The sequence below is a fragment of the Salmo salar genome, chromosome ssa14 (assembly GCF_905237065.1).
Source record: "Salmo salar chromosome ssa14, Ssal_v3.1, whole genome shotgun sequence".
Classification (NCBI taxonomy): Eukaryota; Metazoa; Chordata; class Actinopteri; order Salmoniformes; family Salmonidae; genus Salmo; species Salmo salar.
In genome coordinates this window covers 34869717-34885966 of record NC_059455.1, presented here as the reverse complement: position 1 = coordinate 34885966, position 16250 = coordinate 34869717, and the positions used below count along the sequence as shown (strand labels likewise).

The 16250-nt window shown below is 40.1% G+C and overlaps 1 protein-coding gene across 4 annotated transcripts in view; it reads left to right on the top strand.

Annotated features, from left to right (window-relative positions):
• Positions 1-16250, top strand: part of LOC106569441 (putative leucine-rich repeat-containing protein DDB_G0290503) — a 36524-nt gene that overhangs the window by 16773 nt on the left and 3501 nt on the right. For 2 of the 4 annotated variants that reach the window (XM_045694273.1, XM_045694272.1), the window contains 48 exons: positions 1123-1212; positions 1420-1509; positions 1666-1728; positions 1878-1940; positions 2051-2119; positions 2227-2304; positions 2410-2496; positions 2634-2717; positions 2934-3002; positions 3115-3204; positions 3370-3459; positions 3585-3674; positions 5383-5472; positions 5593-5682; positions 5844-5906; positions 6056-6118; positions 6229-6297; positions 6405-6482; positions 6588-6674; positions 6812-6895; positions 7112-7180; positions 7293-7382; positions 7548-7637; positions 7763-7852; positions 9578-9667; positions 9788-9877; positions 10039-10101; positions 10251-10313; positions 10424-10492; positions 10600-10677; positions 10783-10869; positions 11007-11090; positions 11307-11375; positions 11488-11577; positions 11743-11832; positions 11958-12047; positions 13756-13845; positions 13966-14055; positions 14217-14279; positions 14429-14491; positions 14602-14670; positions 14778-14855; positions 14961-15047; positions 15185-15268; positions 15485-15553; positions 15666-15755; positions 15921-16010; positions 16136-16225. In XM_045694273.1, coding sequence (XP_045550229.1) covers positions 1123-1212; positions 1420-1509; positions 1666-1728; positions 1878-1940; positions 2051-2119; positions 2227-2304; positions 2410-2496; positions 2634-2717; positions 2934-3002; positions 3115-3204; positions 3370-3459; positions 3585-3674; positions 5383-5472; positions 5593-5682; positions 5844-5906; positions 6056-6118; positions 6229-6297; positions 6405-6482; positions 6588-6674; positions 6812-6895; positions 7112-7180; positions 7293-7382; positions 7548-7637; positions 7763-7852; positions 9578-9667; positions 9788-9877; positions 10039-10101; positions 10251-10313; positions 10424-10492; positions 10600-10677; positions 10783-10869; positions 11007-11090; positions 11307-11375; positions 11488-11577; positions 11743-11832; positions 11958-12047; positions 13756-13845; positions 13966-14055; positions 14217-14279; positions 14429-14491; positions 14602-14670; positions 14778-14855; positions 14961-15047; positions 15185-15268; positions 15485-15553; positions 15666-15755; positions 15921-16010; positions 16136-16225 — 3852 coding nt within the window. The remainder of the gene's footprint in view (positions 1-1122; positions 1213-1419; positions 1510-1665; positions 1729-1877; positions 1941-2050; positions 2120-2226; positions 2305-2409; positions 2497-2633; positions 2718-2933; positions 3003-3114; positions 3205-3369; positions 3460-3584; positions 3675-5382; positions 5473-5592; positions 5683-5843; positions 5907-6055; positions 6119-6228; positions 6298-6404; positions 6483-6587; positions 6675-6811; positions 6896-7111; positions 7181-7292; positions 7383-7547; positions 7638-7762; positions 7853-9577; positions 9668-9787; positions 9878-10038; positions 10102-10250; positions 10314-10423; positions 10493-10599; positions 10678-10782; positions 10870-11006; positions 11091-11306; positions 11376-11487; positions 11578-11742; positions 11833-11957; positions 12048-13755; positions 13846-13965; positions 14056-14216; positions 14280-14428; positions 14492-14601; positions 14671-14777; positions 14856-14960; positions 15048-15184; positions 15269-15484; positions 15554-15665; positions 15756-15920; positions 16011-16135; positions 16226-16250) is intronic. The other 2 variants (XM_045694274.1, XM_045694275.1) reach the window with 2 other exon arrangements.

The window sequence follows — 16250 nt, the reverse complement described above, 5'->3', positions numbered from 1 at the left end:
TGCACTCCCAGGAATCCCAGTTCCCCAATAAATGTTAATTTGTTTCGATAAAGTCGATATATATGTCCAAATACCTCCTTTTTGTTCGCGCGTTCGGTCGAGTACTCCAAATGCGCTGTGCTCGCGCATTAAGTTCAGACGAAAAGTCCAAAAAGTTATATTACAGTTCGTAGAAACATGTCAAACGATGTATAGAATCAATCTTTAGGATGTTTTTATCATAAATCTTCCATAATATTCCAACCGGACAAGACCTTTGTCTTCAAAAAAGAAAAGGAACACAGCTAACTCTCATGTGAGCGCGTGCCACTGAACTCATGTCATTTTCTCACTCATCTACTTCCAGGAGCTCTTATTCTCTCCCTATTCACAGTAGAGGCATGAAACAACGTTCTAAAGACTGTTGACATCTAGTGGAAGCCTTAGGAAGTGCAAAATGAACCCTAAGTCACTGTATACTGTATAGGCAATCACTTGAAAAACTACAAACCTCAGATTTTCACACTTCCTTGTTGCATTTTTTCTCAGGTTTCTGCCTGCCATATGAGTTCTGTTATACTCACAGATACCATTCAAACAGTTTTAGAAACTTTAGAATGTTTTCTATCCAAATCTAATTATATGCATATTCTAGTTACTGGGCAGGAGTAGTAACCAGATTAAATCGGGTACGTTTTTTATCCAGCCGTGAAAATACTGCCCCCTATCCCAAACAGGTTAACACTTTTTTGGTTACTACATGATTCCATATGTGTCATTTCATAGTTTTGATGTCTTCACTATTGTTTTACAATGTAGAAAATATTAAAAATAAAGAAAAACCCTGGAATTAGTAGGTGTGTCCAAACTTTTGACTGGTACTGTATATAAATAAAGGGATATATTCAATCCGTATTGCGGAAATTCAGCTTTACAACTTGATTGAAATTTAAAGGCAATGTTTGTGTCAGCATTCATGGTAAATACTGCATAAGTCGGCTCAATCAGAAATTACCTTTACATTTCTAGCGCGCAATCTGAATGCTTCAGTGATACAGATTGAAAAGAGCCCAAAGTAGAATTAATTATGATAAAGTCAGATTTCTCAGGTTGGGACATGACCTTTTAAATTCCATCTCTCAGAGCTGACAACACAGCTTAAGGAAAGCGAGAAGCAGCTTGAGGAGAACATAAAAAGACTGAAGAAGAAAGACAGCAATAATTCTTACCTGAGTGAGTTACTATAGGAACCTGAAATAGCCAACGACTGTTTTAAAAATGGCCCACTGCATATTTTGAATATAATGGACATGCTGCTTAAGTACTTTTTTACCTTGTTCTCAACAGAACAAAGACTTATCTAAAAATTCCATGATAACGTTTATTTATTTAGTGCCACTTTAAAATACTGTAACTCACTACTTTATTTTGTACTCGAAGTTATGCAAATTCTTCATCTACAAAGGAAACTCAGAGACATACAAAATGCTGCATCTCAGCAATTCAATGAAAATGCTGCTGATGTTACTGGTGAGTGTTTCGACTTCATCAAGCATAATAAATATATCATTATTTTATTGATTTTTTTAACATATCATTAACTTATTAAAATATGACTCATACACTCTTTGAATATGTACCTTTTATATATCTAATAATTTTTTAACATTAGTAATTGAATTACAGCGCTTCAGGAACAACTAGAGGCCAGAGAGGAAGAGAGCGCCAGATGTCAGGCCCAGAACAAAGGTAAGCCAAGATCAGGTCCTTCTGATATTAGTCTGGTTCACCAGTTTGTGTAACTAGACGCTTGATGAGCAAAGCTGCTTGAATCATAACTACAGGTAAAGAAACAGAAGCACACATCTCATCAGTCTAATATTTTTTTCTCAAACCAGACCTGGAGAAGAGGCTGGGCGATAAGGATGCACAGTGCTCTGGACTCCAGGACCGATATGACAGTGAGCTTCACCTCTCTCTACCTTTTGCTGATGACACTGAGTGATCTAAATAATATGAACCCTATTCAATAGAACCTAGTCAACAGCTGATTTGTATTGGTCTCTCACAGGTCTGCAAGATAAGCTTGGTTCTGCAATGAATAAACTGGACAATGTAACTGGATACAACGACAAACTCGGTAAGCGGATGAATATACATCAGCGCCCACAGATGAATGAGGCGAGTAGTCTCGTTTATTTTTCTGATTCAGAATACTATTCAGCTCATTTCAATGTGTTCTATCAGTTCTTGAGGTATGGACCCTGACTAATGAGGTAGACGATCTAAAGAAGAGAACTGTGACTTCTGCAGCTAAGATCAATGGTGAGTATCCCTGTTGCTGCTCATTATTCATAGCAAATCATGTTTGTTTTGAAAGGTCTGCATATGTTAGCATTGATCCCATCATGATGTTTCCTCGTCTTTCAGAGCTCCAAAAGTTGCTGGATGAGAAGATCAAAGAACTGGCAAAGAAAACACAGGAACTGGAGGATAACGCTCCTCAACCAGAGAATGGTTAGTAGTTTTTAGCCTTTTCCTTTATATAGTCTGTTTTCAGCTGCACAGACAGCTTTTACAGTTTTGGTCCAGCCTGCTCAGTATTTATCTGTATATCATATTCCTCAAATTGTTAAGCTGTTTGTTTGTTGCAGTTCTAAGGATCATTGCAATACAGAATGAGATCTTGAACCTGCAAAAAGGAGTTAGCAATGGGACAAACTTTGACCAGATTGCTGGTGAGTAGCAGGCGTTCTGAAGAACATAGGAGTCTCTATGTGTTCAGCACGTTAGACCAATACCAATAGTTATCATGTTTCCTCAAAGGGATAGTCCTTCACTGGTAGAAATATAGGATGGTGTGATGGCAATACACTGCATTTTGCACATTCATGGAGTTTTCAAATCCCATTATGCTTGTAACATTCAAGCTCTTCAATTATTCTTGTCCACAGCACTTGAGAATGAACTGGATGCGTTGATTGCCACAATCGAGGAGAAGAACAATGGCAACTGTAAACAGAGTGAGTGTGAAAAGCCTTATCATTTCAGAGTTGGCTGCAATCGTGATTTGAATATTCTACATTACTTCAAATGTTGAATGTTGTGACATCCTGCATATCCCTGCTCATTTAGTTCTTCAGATCATTGCACTCCAAAATCAAGTGACAAGATTGCAGAGGCAAGAGTTAGAGTTCAATCAGTCATCTGAGGCCAAGATTGCTGGTGAGTGCCATTGTAATGTTTCTTTATCCTCAGTACTCTTACAATTGTGCTGGAAAGTTTATTATCCTTATATTTACCATTAAGAGCTTTTTTGTAGGCATACCGTATAATAGAAAACTTTGTGGTGGAAAGAGGATAACATTTGAAATAATGTGTATGTCTCAGAGCTAGAGAATCAGCTACAGGAGACGAGAGACCAGCTGAATGAAAAGAAAGACGAGCTGAAAGAAACTGACAGTAGAATTCCACAACTCAGTAAGTTGTCAAGCATGTTTCAAGGAGTTTATCTATAATCTACAAGTCAATTATTTCTACATTTTTTGGAGGGTGACTTCTGTTTTTGAATGCTTCATCCAGAGTGGCATGCTTTTATTTTTCAGTTGCAGAGATCATGGGACTTCGTAACAAACTGACAGAGTTAGAAAGAACATTATCAGAGCTCAAACAGACAAGTGCTGACAAGATGGAAGGTACATTTTGCATAATTAAATTACTATTGAATGTCTTGTTGGGTTGATGTGAAGCGAGAAATGTAGTTTAAAGTGGACGCTATCTTAACACAGGGGAGATTATAGTTGGTAAGATACAGTGCATTCGGAAAGTATTCAGACCCGCTCACTTTTTCCATATTTTGTTACGTTACAGCCTTATTCTAAAATGGATAAAATAAAAAATACTGCTCAATCTACACAATACCCCATAATGACAAAGAGAAAAATGTTTTTTAGAATTTTTAACAAATCTATTAATAATGTAAAACCGAAATACCTTATTGACATAAGTATTCAGACCCTTTGCTGTGAGACTCGAAATTGAGCTCAGGTGCATCCTGTTTCCATTGATCATCCTTGATGTTTCTACAACTTGATTGGAGTCCAACTGTGGTAAATTAAATTGATTGGACATGATTTGGAAAGGCACACACCTATCTATATAATGACCCACAGTTGACAGTGCATGTCAGAGCAGAAACCAAGCCATGAGGTCGAAGGAATTGTCCGTAGATCCCAGAGACAGGATTGTGGTCGAGTCACAGATCTGGGGAAGGGTACCGAAACATTTCTGCAGCATTGAAGGTCCACAAGAACACAGTGGCCTCCATCATTCTTAAATGGAAGAAGTTTGGAACCACCAAGACTCTTCCAAGAACTGGCCGCCCGGCCAAACTGAGCAATCGGGGGAGAAGGGCCTTGGTCAGGGAGGTGACCAAGAACCTGATGGTCACTCTGGCAGAGCTCCAGAGTTCCTTTGTGGAGATGGGTCGAACCTTCCAGAAGGAAAACCATCTCTGCAGCACTCGACCAATGACGCCTTTATGGTAGTGTGGCCAGACGGAAGCCACTCCTCAGTAAAAGGCACATGACAGCCCACATGACAGGACTCTCAGACCATGAAAAACAAGACTTTCTGGTCTGATGAAAACAAGATTGAACTCTTGTTCTGAATGCCAAGCGTCATGTCTGGAGGAAACCAGGTACTGCTCCTCTCTTGCTCAATACCATCCATACGGTGAAGCATGGTGGTGGCAGCTTCATGCTGTGGGGATGTTTTTCAGCGGCAGGGACTGGGAGACTAGTCAGGATTGAGGGAAAGATGATTGGATCAAAGTACAGAGAGATCCTTGATGAAATCCTGTCTAGAGAGCTCAGGACCTCCAGACTGGGGCAAAGGTTCACCTTCCAACAGTACAACGACCCTAAGCACACAGCCAAGACAATGCAGGAGTGGCTTTGTGACAAGTCTCTGAATGTCCTTGAGTGGCCCAGTCAGAGCCCGGACTTGAACCCGATCGAACATCTCTGGAGAGACCTGAAAATAGTTGTGCAGCTACGCTCCCCGTCCAACCTGAGAGAGCTTGAGAGGATCTGCAGACAAGAATGGGAGAAACTCCCCAAATACAGTTGTGCCAAGCTTGTAGCGTCGTACCCACAAAGACTCGAGGCTGTAATCGCTGCCAATGGTGTTTCAACAAAGTACAGGGTCTGAATACTTATGTAAGTGTGATTTCGTCTTTTCTTTTCTTTTTTATGAATTTCCAAAAAATTCTCAAAACCTGTTTTTGCTTTGTCATTATGGGGTGTTGTGTGTAGACTGATGAGAAGGAAAAATGATGTAATCCATTTTAGAATAAGGCTGTACTCTCCGAATGCACTGTAAATAAATATCTTTCCTCCTCAGATCTACAGAGTCTACTGAAGCAGAAGAGCAAGCAGCTTGAAGAAAACACTACACAACTGAGGGCTGTAGATGCCAAAAATGCAGAACAGAGTATGTTGACAAGAGTAGTCATTAGAAATCATTAAACATTTATAATCTTCTGAAAGGTTGAATACCATGATTTGATGTTAGTTTTGGATTAAACAGTGCCTTTTTGATCTGTTATTTCAGTTCTGAAGATCATTGAACTACAGAAACAAATGAATGAGATACAGATTGAAGCTTCAAAAGGCAAAAATGAAATTGCATCAGAAATCTCTGGTTTGTCTATTTTGTCTCATGTTCCACTTATGTATGATCATTAAAATCTCACATGCTGAATAGTGTTAAAAATAAGTGTGTTTGGGGAAATTGTTATGTATAGTCATCATGATGTACCGAGTATATGTAGCAATATGCTAACATTAGTACTTCAATTACAGCGCTTCAGGAACAACTAGAGGCCAGAGAGGAAGAGAGCGCCAGATGTCAGGCCCAGAACAAAGGTAAGCCAAGATCAGGTCCTTCTGATATTAGTCTGGTTCACCAGTTTGTGTAACTAGACGCTTGATGAGCAAAGCTGCTTGAATCATAACTACAGGTAAAGAAACAGAAGCACACATCTCATCAGTCTAATATTTTTTTCTCAAACCAGACCTGGAGAAGAGGCTGGGCGATAAGGATGCACAGTGCTCTGGACTCCAGGACCGATATGACAGTGAGCTTCACCTCTCTCTACCTTTTGCTGATGACACTGAGTGATCTAAATAATATGAACCCTATTCAATAGAACCTAGTCAACAGCTGATTTGTATTGGTCTCTCACAGGTCTGCAAGATAAGCTTGGTTCTGCAATGAATAAACTGGACAATGTAACTGGATACAACGACAAACTCGGTGAGCGGATGAATATACATCAGCGCCCACAGATGAATGAGGCGAGTAGTCTCGTTTATTTTTCTGATTCAGAATACTACTCAGCTCATTTCAATGTGTTCTATCAGTTCTTGAGGTATGGACCCTGACTAATGAGGTAGACGATCTAAAGAAGAGAACTGTGACTTCTGCAGCTAAGATCAATGGTGAGTATCCCTGTTGCTGCTCATTATTCATAGCAAATCATGTTTGTTTTGAAAGGTCTGCATATGTTAGCATTGATCCCATCATGATGTTTCCTCGTCTTTCAGAGCTCCAAAAGTTGCTGGATGAGAAGATCAAAGAACTGGCAAAGAAAACACAGGAACTGGAGGATAACGCTCCTCAACCAGAGAATGGTTAGTAGTTTTTAGCCTTTTCCTTTATATAGTCTGTTTTCAGCTGAACAGACAGCATTTACAGTTTAGGTCCAGCCTGCTCAGTATTTATCTGTATATCATATTCCTCAAATTGTTAAGCTGTTTGTTTGTTGCAGTTCTAAGGATCATTGCAATACAGAATGAGATCTTGAACCTGCAAAAAGGAGTTAGCAATGGGACAAACTTTGACCAGATTGCTGGTGAGTAGCAGGCGTTCTGAAGAACATATGAGTCTCTATGTGTTCAGCACGTTAGACCAATACCAATAGTTATCATGTTTCCTCAAAGGGATAGTCCTTCACTGGTAGAAATATAGGATGGTGTGATGGCAATACACTGCATTTTGCACATTCATGGAGTTTTCAAATCCCATTATGCTTGTAACATTCAAGCTCTTCAATTATTCTTGTCCACAGCACTTGAGAATGAACTGGATGCGTTGATTGCCACAATCGAGGAGAAGAACAATGGCAACTGTAAACAGAGTGAGTGTGAAAAGCCTTATCATTTCAGAGTTGGCTGCAATCGTGATTTGAATATTCTACATTACTTCAAATGTTGAATGTTGTGACATCCTGCATATCCCTGCTCATTTAGTTCTTCAGATCATTGCACTCCAAAATCAAGTGACAAGATTGCAGAGGCAAGAGTTCGAGTTCAATCAGTCATCTGAGGCCAAGATTGCTGGTGAGTGCCATTGTAATGTTTCTTTATCCTCAGTACTCTTACAATTGTGCTGGAAAGTTTATTATCCTTATATTTACCATTAAGAGCTTTTTTGTAGGCATACCGTATAATAGAAAACTTTGTGGTGGAAAGAGGATAACATTTGAAATAATGTGTATGTCTCAGAGCTAGAGAATCAGCTACAGGAGACGAGAGACCAGCTGAATGAAAAGAAAGACGAGCTGAAAGAAACTGACAGTAGAATTCCACAACTCAGTAAGTTGTCAAGCATGTTTCAAGGAGTTTATCTATAATCTACAAGTCAATTATTTCTACATTTTTTGGAGGGTGACTTCTGTTTTTGAATGCTTCATCCAGAGTGGCATGCTTTTATTTTTCAGTTGCAGAGATCATGGGACTTCGTAACAAACTGACAGAGTTAGAAAGAACATTATCAGAGCTCAAACAGACAAGTGCTGACAAGATGGAAGGTACATTTTGCTTAATTAAAATACTATTGAACGTCTTGTTGGGTTGATGTGAAGGGAAAAATGTAGTTTAAAGTGGACGCTATCTTAACACGGGGAGATTATAATTGGTAAGATACAGTGCATTCGGAAAGTATTCAGACCCCCTCACTTTTTCCATATTTTGTTACGTTACAGCCTTTTTCTAAAATGGATTAAATAAAAAATGCTCCTCAATCTACACAATACCCCATAATGACAAAGAGAAAAATGTTTTTTTGAATCTTTAGCAAATCTATTAAAAAAGTTAAACTGAAATACCTTATTGACATAAGTATTCAGACCCTTTGCTGTGAGACTCGAAATTGAGCTCAGGTGCATCCTGTTTCCATTGATCATCCTTGATGTTTCTACAACTTGATTGGAGTCCAACTGTGGTAAATTAAATTGATTGGACATGATTTGGAAAGGCACACACCTATCTATATAATGACCCACAGTTGACAGTGCATGTCAGAGCAGAAACCAAGCCATGAGGTCGAAGGAATTGTCCGTAGATCCCAGAGACAGGATTGTGGTCGAGTCACAGATCTGGGGAAGGGTACCGAAACATTTCTGCAGCATTGAAGGTCCACAAGAACACAATGGCCTCCATCATTCTTAAATGGAAGAAGTTTGGAACCACCAAGACTCTTCCAAGAACTGGCCGCCCGGCCAAACTGAGCAATCGGGGGAGAAGGGCCTTGGTCTGGGAGGTGACCAAGAACCTGATGGTCACTCTGGCAGAGCTCCAGAGTTCCTTTGTGGAGATGGGTCGAACCTTCCAGAAGGAAAACCATCTCTGCAGCACTCCACCAATGAGGCCTTTATGGTAGTGTGGCCAGACGGAAGCCACTCCTCAGTAAAAGGCACATGACAGCCCACATGACAGGACTCTCAGACCATGAAAAACAAGACTTTCTGGTCTGATGAAAACAAGATTGAACTCTTGTTCTGAATGCCAAGCGTCATGTCTGGAGGAAACCAGGCACCCACCGCTCATCATCTGGCCAATACCATCCATACGGTGAAGCATGGTGGTGGCAGCATCATGCTGTGGGGATGTTTTTCAGCGGCAGGGACTGGGAGACTAGTCAGGATTGAGGGAAAGATGATTGGATCAAAGTACAGAGAGATCCTTGATGAAATCCTGTCTAGAGAGCTCAGGACCTCCAGACTGGGGCAAAGGTTCACCTTCCAACAGTACAACGACCCTAAGCACACAGCCAAGACAATGCAGGAGTGGCTTTGTGACAAGTCTCTGAATGTCCTTGAGTGGCCCAGACAGAGCCCGGACTTGAACCCGATCGAACATCTCTGGAGAGACCTGAAAATAGTTGTGCAGCGACGCTCCCCATCCAACTCCCCATCCAACCTGACAGAGCTTGAGAGGATCTGCAGACAAGAATGGAAGAAACTCCCCAAATACAGGTGTGCCAAGCTTGTAGCGTTGTACCCACATAGACTCGAGGCTGTAATCGCTGCCAAAAGTGTTTCAACAAAGTACTGAGTAAAGGGTCTGAATACTTATGTAAATGTGATTTCGTCTTTTCTTTTTTATGAATTTCCTAAAAATTCTCAAAAACAGTTTTTGCTTTGTCATGATGGGGTATTGTGTGTAGACTGATGAGAAGGAAAAATGATGTAATCCATTTTAGAATAAGGCTGTACTTTCCGAATGCACTGTAAATAAATATCTTTCCTCCTCAGATCTACAGAGTCTACTGAAGCAGAAGAGCAAGCAGCTTGAAGAAAACACTACACAACTGAGGGCTGTAGATGCCAAAAATGCAGAACAGAGTATGTTGACAAGAGTAGTCATTAGAAATCATTAAACATTTATAATCTTCTGAAAGGTTGAATACCATGATTTGATGTTAGTTTTGGATTAAACAGTGCCTTTTTGATCTGTTATTTCAGTTCTGAAGATCATTGAACTACAGAAACAAATGAATGCGATACAGATTGAAGCTTCAAAAGGCAAAGATGAAACTGCATCAGAAATCTATGGTTTGTCTATTTTGTCTCATGTTCCACTTATGTATGATCATTAAAATCTCACATGTTGAATAGTGTTAAAAACAAATATGTTTGGGGAAATTGTTATGTATAGTCATCATGATGTACTCAGTATATGTAGCAATATACTAACATTAGTACTTCAATTACAGCGCTTCAGGAACAACTAGAGGCCAGAGAGGAAGAGAGCGCCAGATGTCAGGCCCAGAACAAAGGTAAGCCAAGATCAGGTCCTTCTGATATTAGTCTGGTTCACCAGTTTGTGTAACTAGACGCTTGATGAGCAAAGCTGCTTGAATCATAACTACAGGTAAAGAAACAGAAGCACACATCTCATCAGTCTAATATTTTTTTCTCAAACCAGACCTGGAGAAGAGGCTGGGCGATAAGGATGCACAGTGCTCTGGACTCCAGGACCGATATGACAGTGAGCTTCACCTCTCTCTACCTTTTGCTGATGACACTGAGTGATCTAAATAATATGAACCCTATTCAATAGAACCTAGTCAACAGCTGATTTGTATTGGTCTCTCACAGGTCTGCAAGATGAGCTTGGTTCTGCAATGAATAAACTGGACAATGTAACTGGATACAACGACAAACTCGGTAAGCGGATGAATATACATCAGCGCCCACAGATGAATGAGGCGAGTAGTCTCGTTTATTTTTCTGATTCAGAATACTATTCAGCTCATTTCAATGTGTTCTATCAGTTCTTGAGGTATGGACCCTGACTAATGAGGTAGACGATCTAAAGAAGAGAACTGTGACTTCTGCAGCTAAGATCAATGGTGAGTATCCCTGTTGCTGCTCATTATTCATAGCAAATCATGTTTGTTTTGAAAGGTCTGCATATGTTAGCATTGATCCCATCATGATGTTTCCTCGTCTTTCAGAGCTCCAAAAGTTGCTGGATGAGAAGATCAAAGAACTGGCAAAGAAAACACAGGAACTGGAGGATAACGCTCCTCAACCAGAGAATGGTTAGTAGTTTTTAGCCTTTTCCTTTATATAGTCTGTTTTCAGCTGCACAGACAGCTTTTACAGTTTTGGTCCAGCCTGCTCAGTATTTATCTGTATATCATATTCCTCAAATTGTTAAGCTGTTTGTTTGTTGCAGTTCTAAGGATCATTGCAATACAGAATGAGATCTTGAACCTGCAAAAAGGAGTTAGCAATGGGACAAACTTTGACCAGATTGCTGGTGAGTAGCAGGCGTTCTGAAGAACATAGGAGTCTCTATGTGTTCAGCACGTTAGACCAATACCAATAGTTATCATGTTTCCTCAAAGGGATAGTCCTTCACTGGTAGAAATATAGGATGGTGTGATGGCAATACACTGCATTTTGCACATTCATGGAGTTTTCAAATCCCATTATGCTTGTAACATTCAAGCTCTTCAATTATTCTTGTCCACAGCACTTGAGAATGAACTGGATGCGTTGATTGCCACAATCGAGGAGAAGAACAATGGCAACTGTAAACAGAGTGAGTGTGAAAAGCCTTATCATTTCAGAGTTGGCTGCAATCGTGATTTGAATATTCTACATTACTTCAAATGTTGAATGTTGTGACATCCTGCATATCCCTGCTCATTTAGTTCTTCAGATCATTGCACTCCAAAATCAAGTGACAAGATTGCAGAGGCAAGAGTTAGAGTTCAATCAGTCATCTGAGGCCAAGATTGCTGGTGAGTGCCATTGTAATGTTTCTTTATCCTCAGTACTCTTACAATTGTGCTGGAAAGTTTATTATCCTTATATTTACCATTAAGAGCTTTTTTGTAGGCATACCGTATAATAGAAAACTTTGTGGTGGAAAGAGGATAACATTTGAAATAATGTGTATGTCTCAGAGCTAGAGAATCAGCTACAGGAGACGAGAGACCAGCTGAATGAAAAGAAAGACGAGCTGAAAGAAACTGACAGTAGAATTCCACAACTCAGTAAGTTGTCAAGCATGTTTCAAGGAGTTTATCTATAATCTACAAGTCAATTATTTCTACATTTTTTGGAGGGTGACTTCTGTTTTTGAATGCTTCATCCAGAGTGGCATGCTTTTATTTTTCAGTTGCAGAGATCATGGGACTTCGTAACAAACTGACAGAGTTAGAAAGAACATTATCAGAGCTCAAACAGACAAGTGCTGACAAGATGGAAGGTACATTTTGCATAATTAAATTACTATTGAATGTCTTGTTGGGTTGATGTGAAGCGAGAAATGTAGTTTAAAGTGGACGCTATCTTAACACAGGGGAGATTATAGTTGGTAAGATACAGTGCATTCGGAAAGTATTCAGACCCGCTCACTTTTTCCATATTTTGTTACGTTACAGCCTTATTCTAAAATGGATAAAATAAAAAATACTGCTCAATCTACACAATACCCCATAATGACAAAGAGAAAAATGTTTTTTAGAATTTTTAACAAATCTATTAATAATGTAAAACCGAAATACCTTATTGACATAAGTATTCAGACCCTTTGCTGTGAGACTCGAAATTGAGCTCAGGTGCATCCTGTTTCCATTGATCATCCTTGATGTTTCTACAACTTGATTGGAGTCCAACTGTGGTAAATTAAATTGATTGGACATGATTTGGAAAGGCACACACCTATCTATATAATGACCCACAGTTGACAGTGCATGTCAGAGCAGAAACCAAGCCATGAGGTCGAAGGAATTGTCCGTAGATCCCAGAGACAGGATTGTGGTCGAGTCACAGATCTGGGGAAGGGTACCGAAACATTTCTGCAGCATTGAAGGTCCACAAGAACACAGTGGCCTCCATCATTCTTAAATGGAAGAAGTTTGGAACCACCAAGACTCTTCCAAGAACTGGCCGCCCGGCCAAACTGAGCAATCGGGGGAGAAGGGCCTTGGTCAGGGAGGTGACCAAGAACCTGATGGTCACTCTGGCAGAGCTCCAGAGTTCCTTTGTGGAGATGGGTCGAACCTTCCAGAAGGAAAACCATCTCTGCAGCACTCCACCAATGAGGCCTTTATGGTAGTGTGGCCAGACGGAAGCCACTCCTCAGTAAAAGGCACATGACAGCCCACATGACAGGACTCTCAGACCATGAAAAACAAGACTTTCTGGTCTGATGAAAACAAGATTGAACTCTTGTTCTGAATGCCAAGCGTCATGTCTGGAGGAAACCAGGTACTGCTCCTCTCTTGCTCAATACCATCCATACGGTGAAGCATGGTGGTGGCAGCTTCATGCTGTGGGGATGTTTTTCAGCGGCAGGGACTGGGAGACTAGTCAGGATTGAGGGAAAGATGATTGGATCAAAGTACAGAGAGATCCTTGATGAAATCCTGTCTAGAGAGCTCAGGACCTCCAGACTGGGGCAAAGGTTCACCTTCCAACAGTACAACGACCCTAAGCACACAGCCAAGACAATGCAGGAGTGGCTTTGTGACAAGTCTCTGAATGTCCTTGAGTGGCCCAGTCAGAGCCCGGACTTGAACCCGATCGAACATCTCTGGAGAGACCTGAAAATAGTTGTGCAGCTACGCTCCCCGTCCAACCTGAGAGAGCTTGAGAGGATCTGCAGACAAGAATGGGAGAAACTCCCCAAATACAGTTGTGCCAAGCTTGTAGCGTCGTACCCACAAAGACTCGAGGCTGTAATCGCTGCCAATGGTGTTTCAACAAAGTACAGGGTCTGAATACTTATGTAAGTGTGATTTCGTCTTTTCTTTTCTTTTTTATGAATTTCCAAAAAATTCTCAAAACCTGTTTTTGCTTTGTCATTATGGGGTGTTGTGTGTAGACTGATGAGAAGGAAAAATGATGTAATCCATTTTAGAATAAGGCTGTACTTTCCGAATGCACTGTAAATAAATATCTTTCCTCCTCAGATCTACAGAGTCTACTGAAGCAGAAGAGCAAGCAGCTTGAAGAAAACACTACACAACTGAGGGCTGTAGATGCCAAAAATGCAGAACAGAGTATGTTGACAAGAGTAGTCATTAGAAATCATTAAACATTTATAATCTTCTGAAAGGTTGAATACCATGATTTGATGTTAGTTTTGGATTAAACAGTGCCTTTTTGATCTGTTATTTCAGTTCTGAAGATCATTGAACTACAGAAACAAATGAATGAGATACAGATTGAAGCTTCAAAAGGCAAAAATGAAATTGCATCAGAAATCTCTGGTTTGTCTATTTTGTCTCATGTTCCACTTATGTATGATCATTAAAATCTCACATGCTGAATAGTGTTAAAAATAAGTGTGTTTGGGGAAATTGTTATGTATAGTCATCATGATGTACCGAGTATATGTAGCAATATGCTAACATTAGTACTTCAATTACAGCGCTTCAGGAACAACTAGAGGCCAGAGAGGAAGAGAGCGCCAGATGTCAGGCCCAGAACAAAGGTAAGCCAAGATCAGGTCCTTCTGATATTAGTCTGGTTCACCAGTTTGTGTAACTAGACGCTTGATGAGCAAAGCTGCTTGAATCATAACTACAGGTAAAGAAACAGAAGCACACATCTCATCAGTCTAATATTTTTTTCTCAAACCAGACCTGGAGAAGAGGCTGGGCGATAAGGATGCACAGTGCTCTGGACTCCAGGACCGATATGACAGTGAGCTTCACCTCTCTCTACCTTTTGCTGATGACACTGAGTGATCTAAATAATATGAACCCTATTCAATAGAACCTAGTCAACAGCTGATTTGTATTGGTCTCTCACAGGTCTGCAAGATAAGCTTGGTTCTGCAATGAATAAACTGGACAATGTAACTGGATACAACGACAAACTCGGTGAGCGGATGAATATACATCAGCGCCCACAGATGAATGAGGCGAGTAGTCTCGTTTATTTTTCTGATTCAGAATACTACTCAGCTCATTTCAATGTGTTCTATCAGTTCTTGAGGTATGGACCCTGACTAATGAGGTAGACGATCTAAAGAAGAGAACTGTGACTTCTGCATCTAAGATCAATGGTGAGTATCCCTGTTGCTGCTCATTATTCATAGCAAATCATGTTTGTTTTGAAAGGTCTGCATATGTTAGCATTGATCCCATCATGATGTTTCCTCGTCTTTCAGAGCTCCAAAAGTTGCTGGATGAGAAGATCAAAGAACTGGCAAAGAAAACACAGGAACTGGAGGATAACGCTCCTCAACCAGAGAATGGTTAGTAGTTTTTAGCCTTTTCCTTTATATAGTCTGTTTTCAGCTGAACAGACAGCATTTACAGTTTAGGTCCAGCCTGCTCAGTATTTATCTGTATATCATATTCCTCAAATTGTTAAGCTGTTTGTTTGTTGCAGTTCTAAGGATCATTGCAATACAGAATGAGATCTTGAACCTGCAAAAAGGAGTTAGCAATGGGACAAACTTTGACCAGATTGCTGGTGAGTAGCAGGCGTTCTGAAGAACATATGAGTCTCTATGTGTTCAGCACGTTAGACCAATACCAATAGTTATCATGTTTCCTCAAAGGGATAGTCCTTCACTGGTAGACATATAGGATGATGTGATGGCAATACACTGCATTTTGCACATTCATGGAGTTTTCAAATCCCATTATGCTTGTAACATTCAAGCTCTTCAATTATTCTTGTCCACAGCACTTGAGAATGAACTGGATGCGTTGATTGCCACAATCGAGGAGAAGAACAATGGCAACTGTAAACAGAGTGAGTGTGAAAAGCCTTATCATTTCAGAGTTGGCTGCAATCGTGATTTGAATATTCTACATTACTTCAAATGTTGAATGTTGTGACATCCTGCATATCCCTGCTCATTTAGTTCTTCAGATCATTGCACTCCAAAATCAAGTGACAAGATTGCAGAGGCAAGAGTTCGAGTTCAATCAGTCATCTGAGGCCAAGATTGCTGGTGAGTGCCATTGTAATGTTTCTTTATCCTCAGTACTCTTACAATTGTGCTGGAAAGTTTATTATCCTTATATTTACCATTAAGAGCTTTTTTGTAGGCATACCGTATAATAGAAAACTTTGTGGTGGAAAGAGGATAACATTTGAAATAATGTGTATGTCTCAGAGCTAGAGAATCAGCTACAGGAGACGAGAGACCAGCTGAATGAAAAGAAAGACGAGCTGAAAGAAACTGACAGTAGAATTCCACAACTCAGTAAGTTGTCAAGCATGTTTCAAGGAGTTTATCTATAATCTACAAGTCAATTATTTCTACATTTTTTGGAGGGTGACTTCTGTTTTTGAATGCTTCATCCAGAGTGGCATGCTTTTATTTTTCAGTTGCAGAGATCATGGGACTTCGTAACAAACTGACAGAGTTAGAAAGAACATTATCAGAGCTCAAACAGACAAGTGCTGACAAGATGGAAGGTACATTTTGCATAATTAAATTACT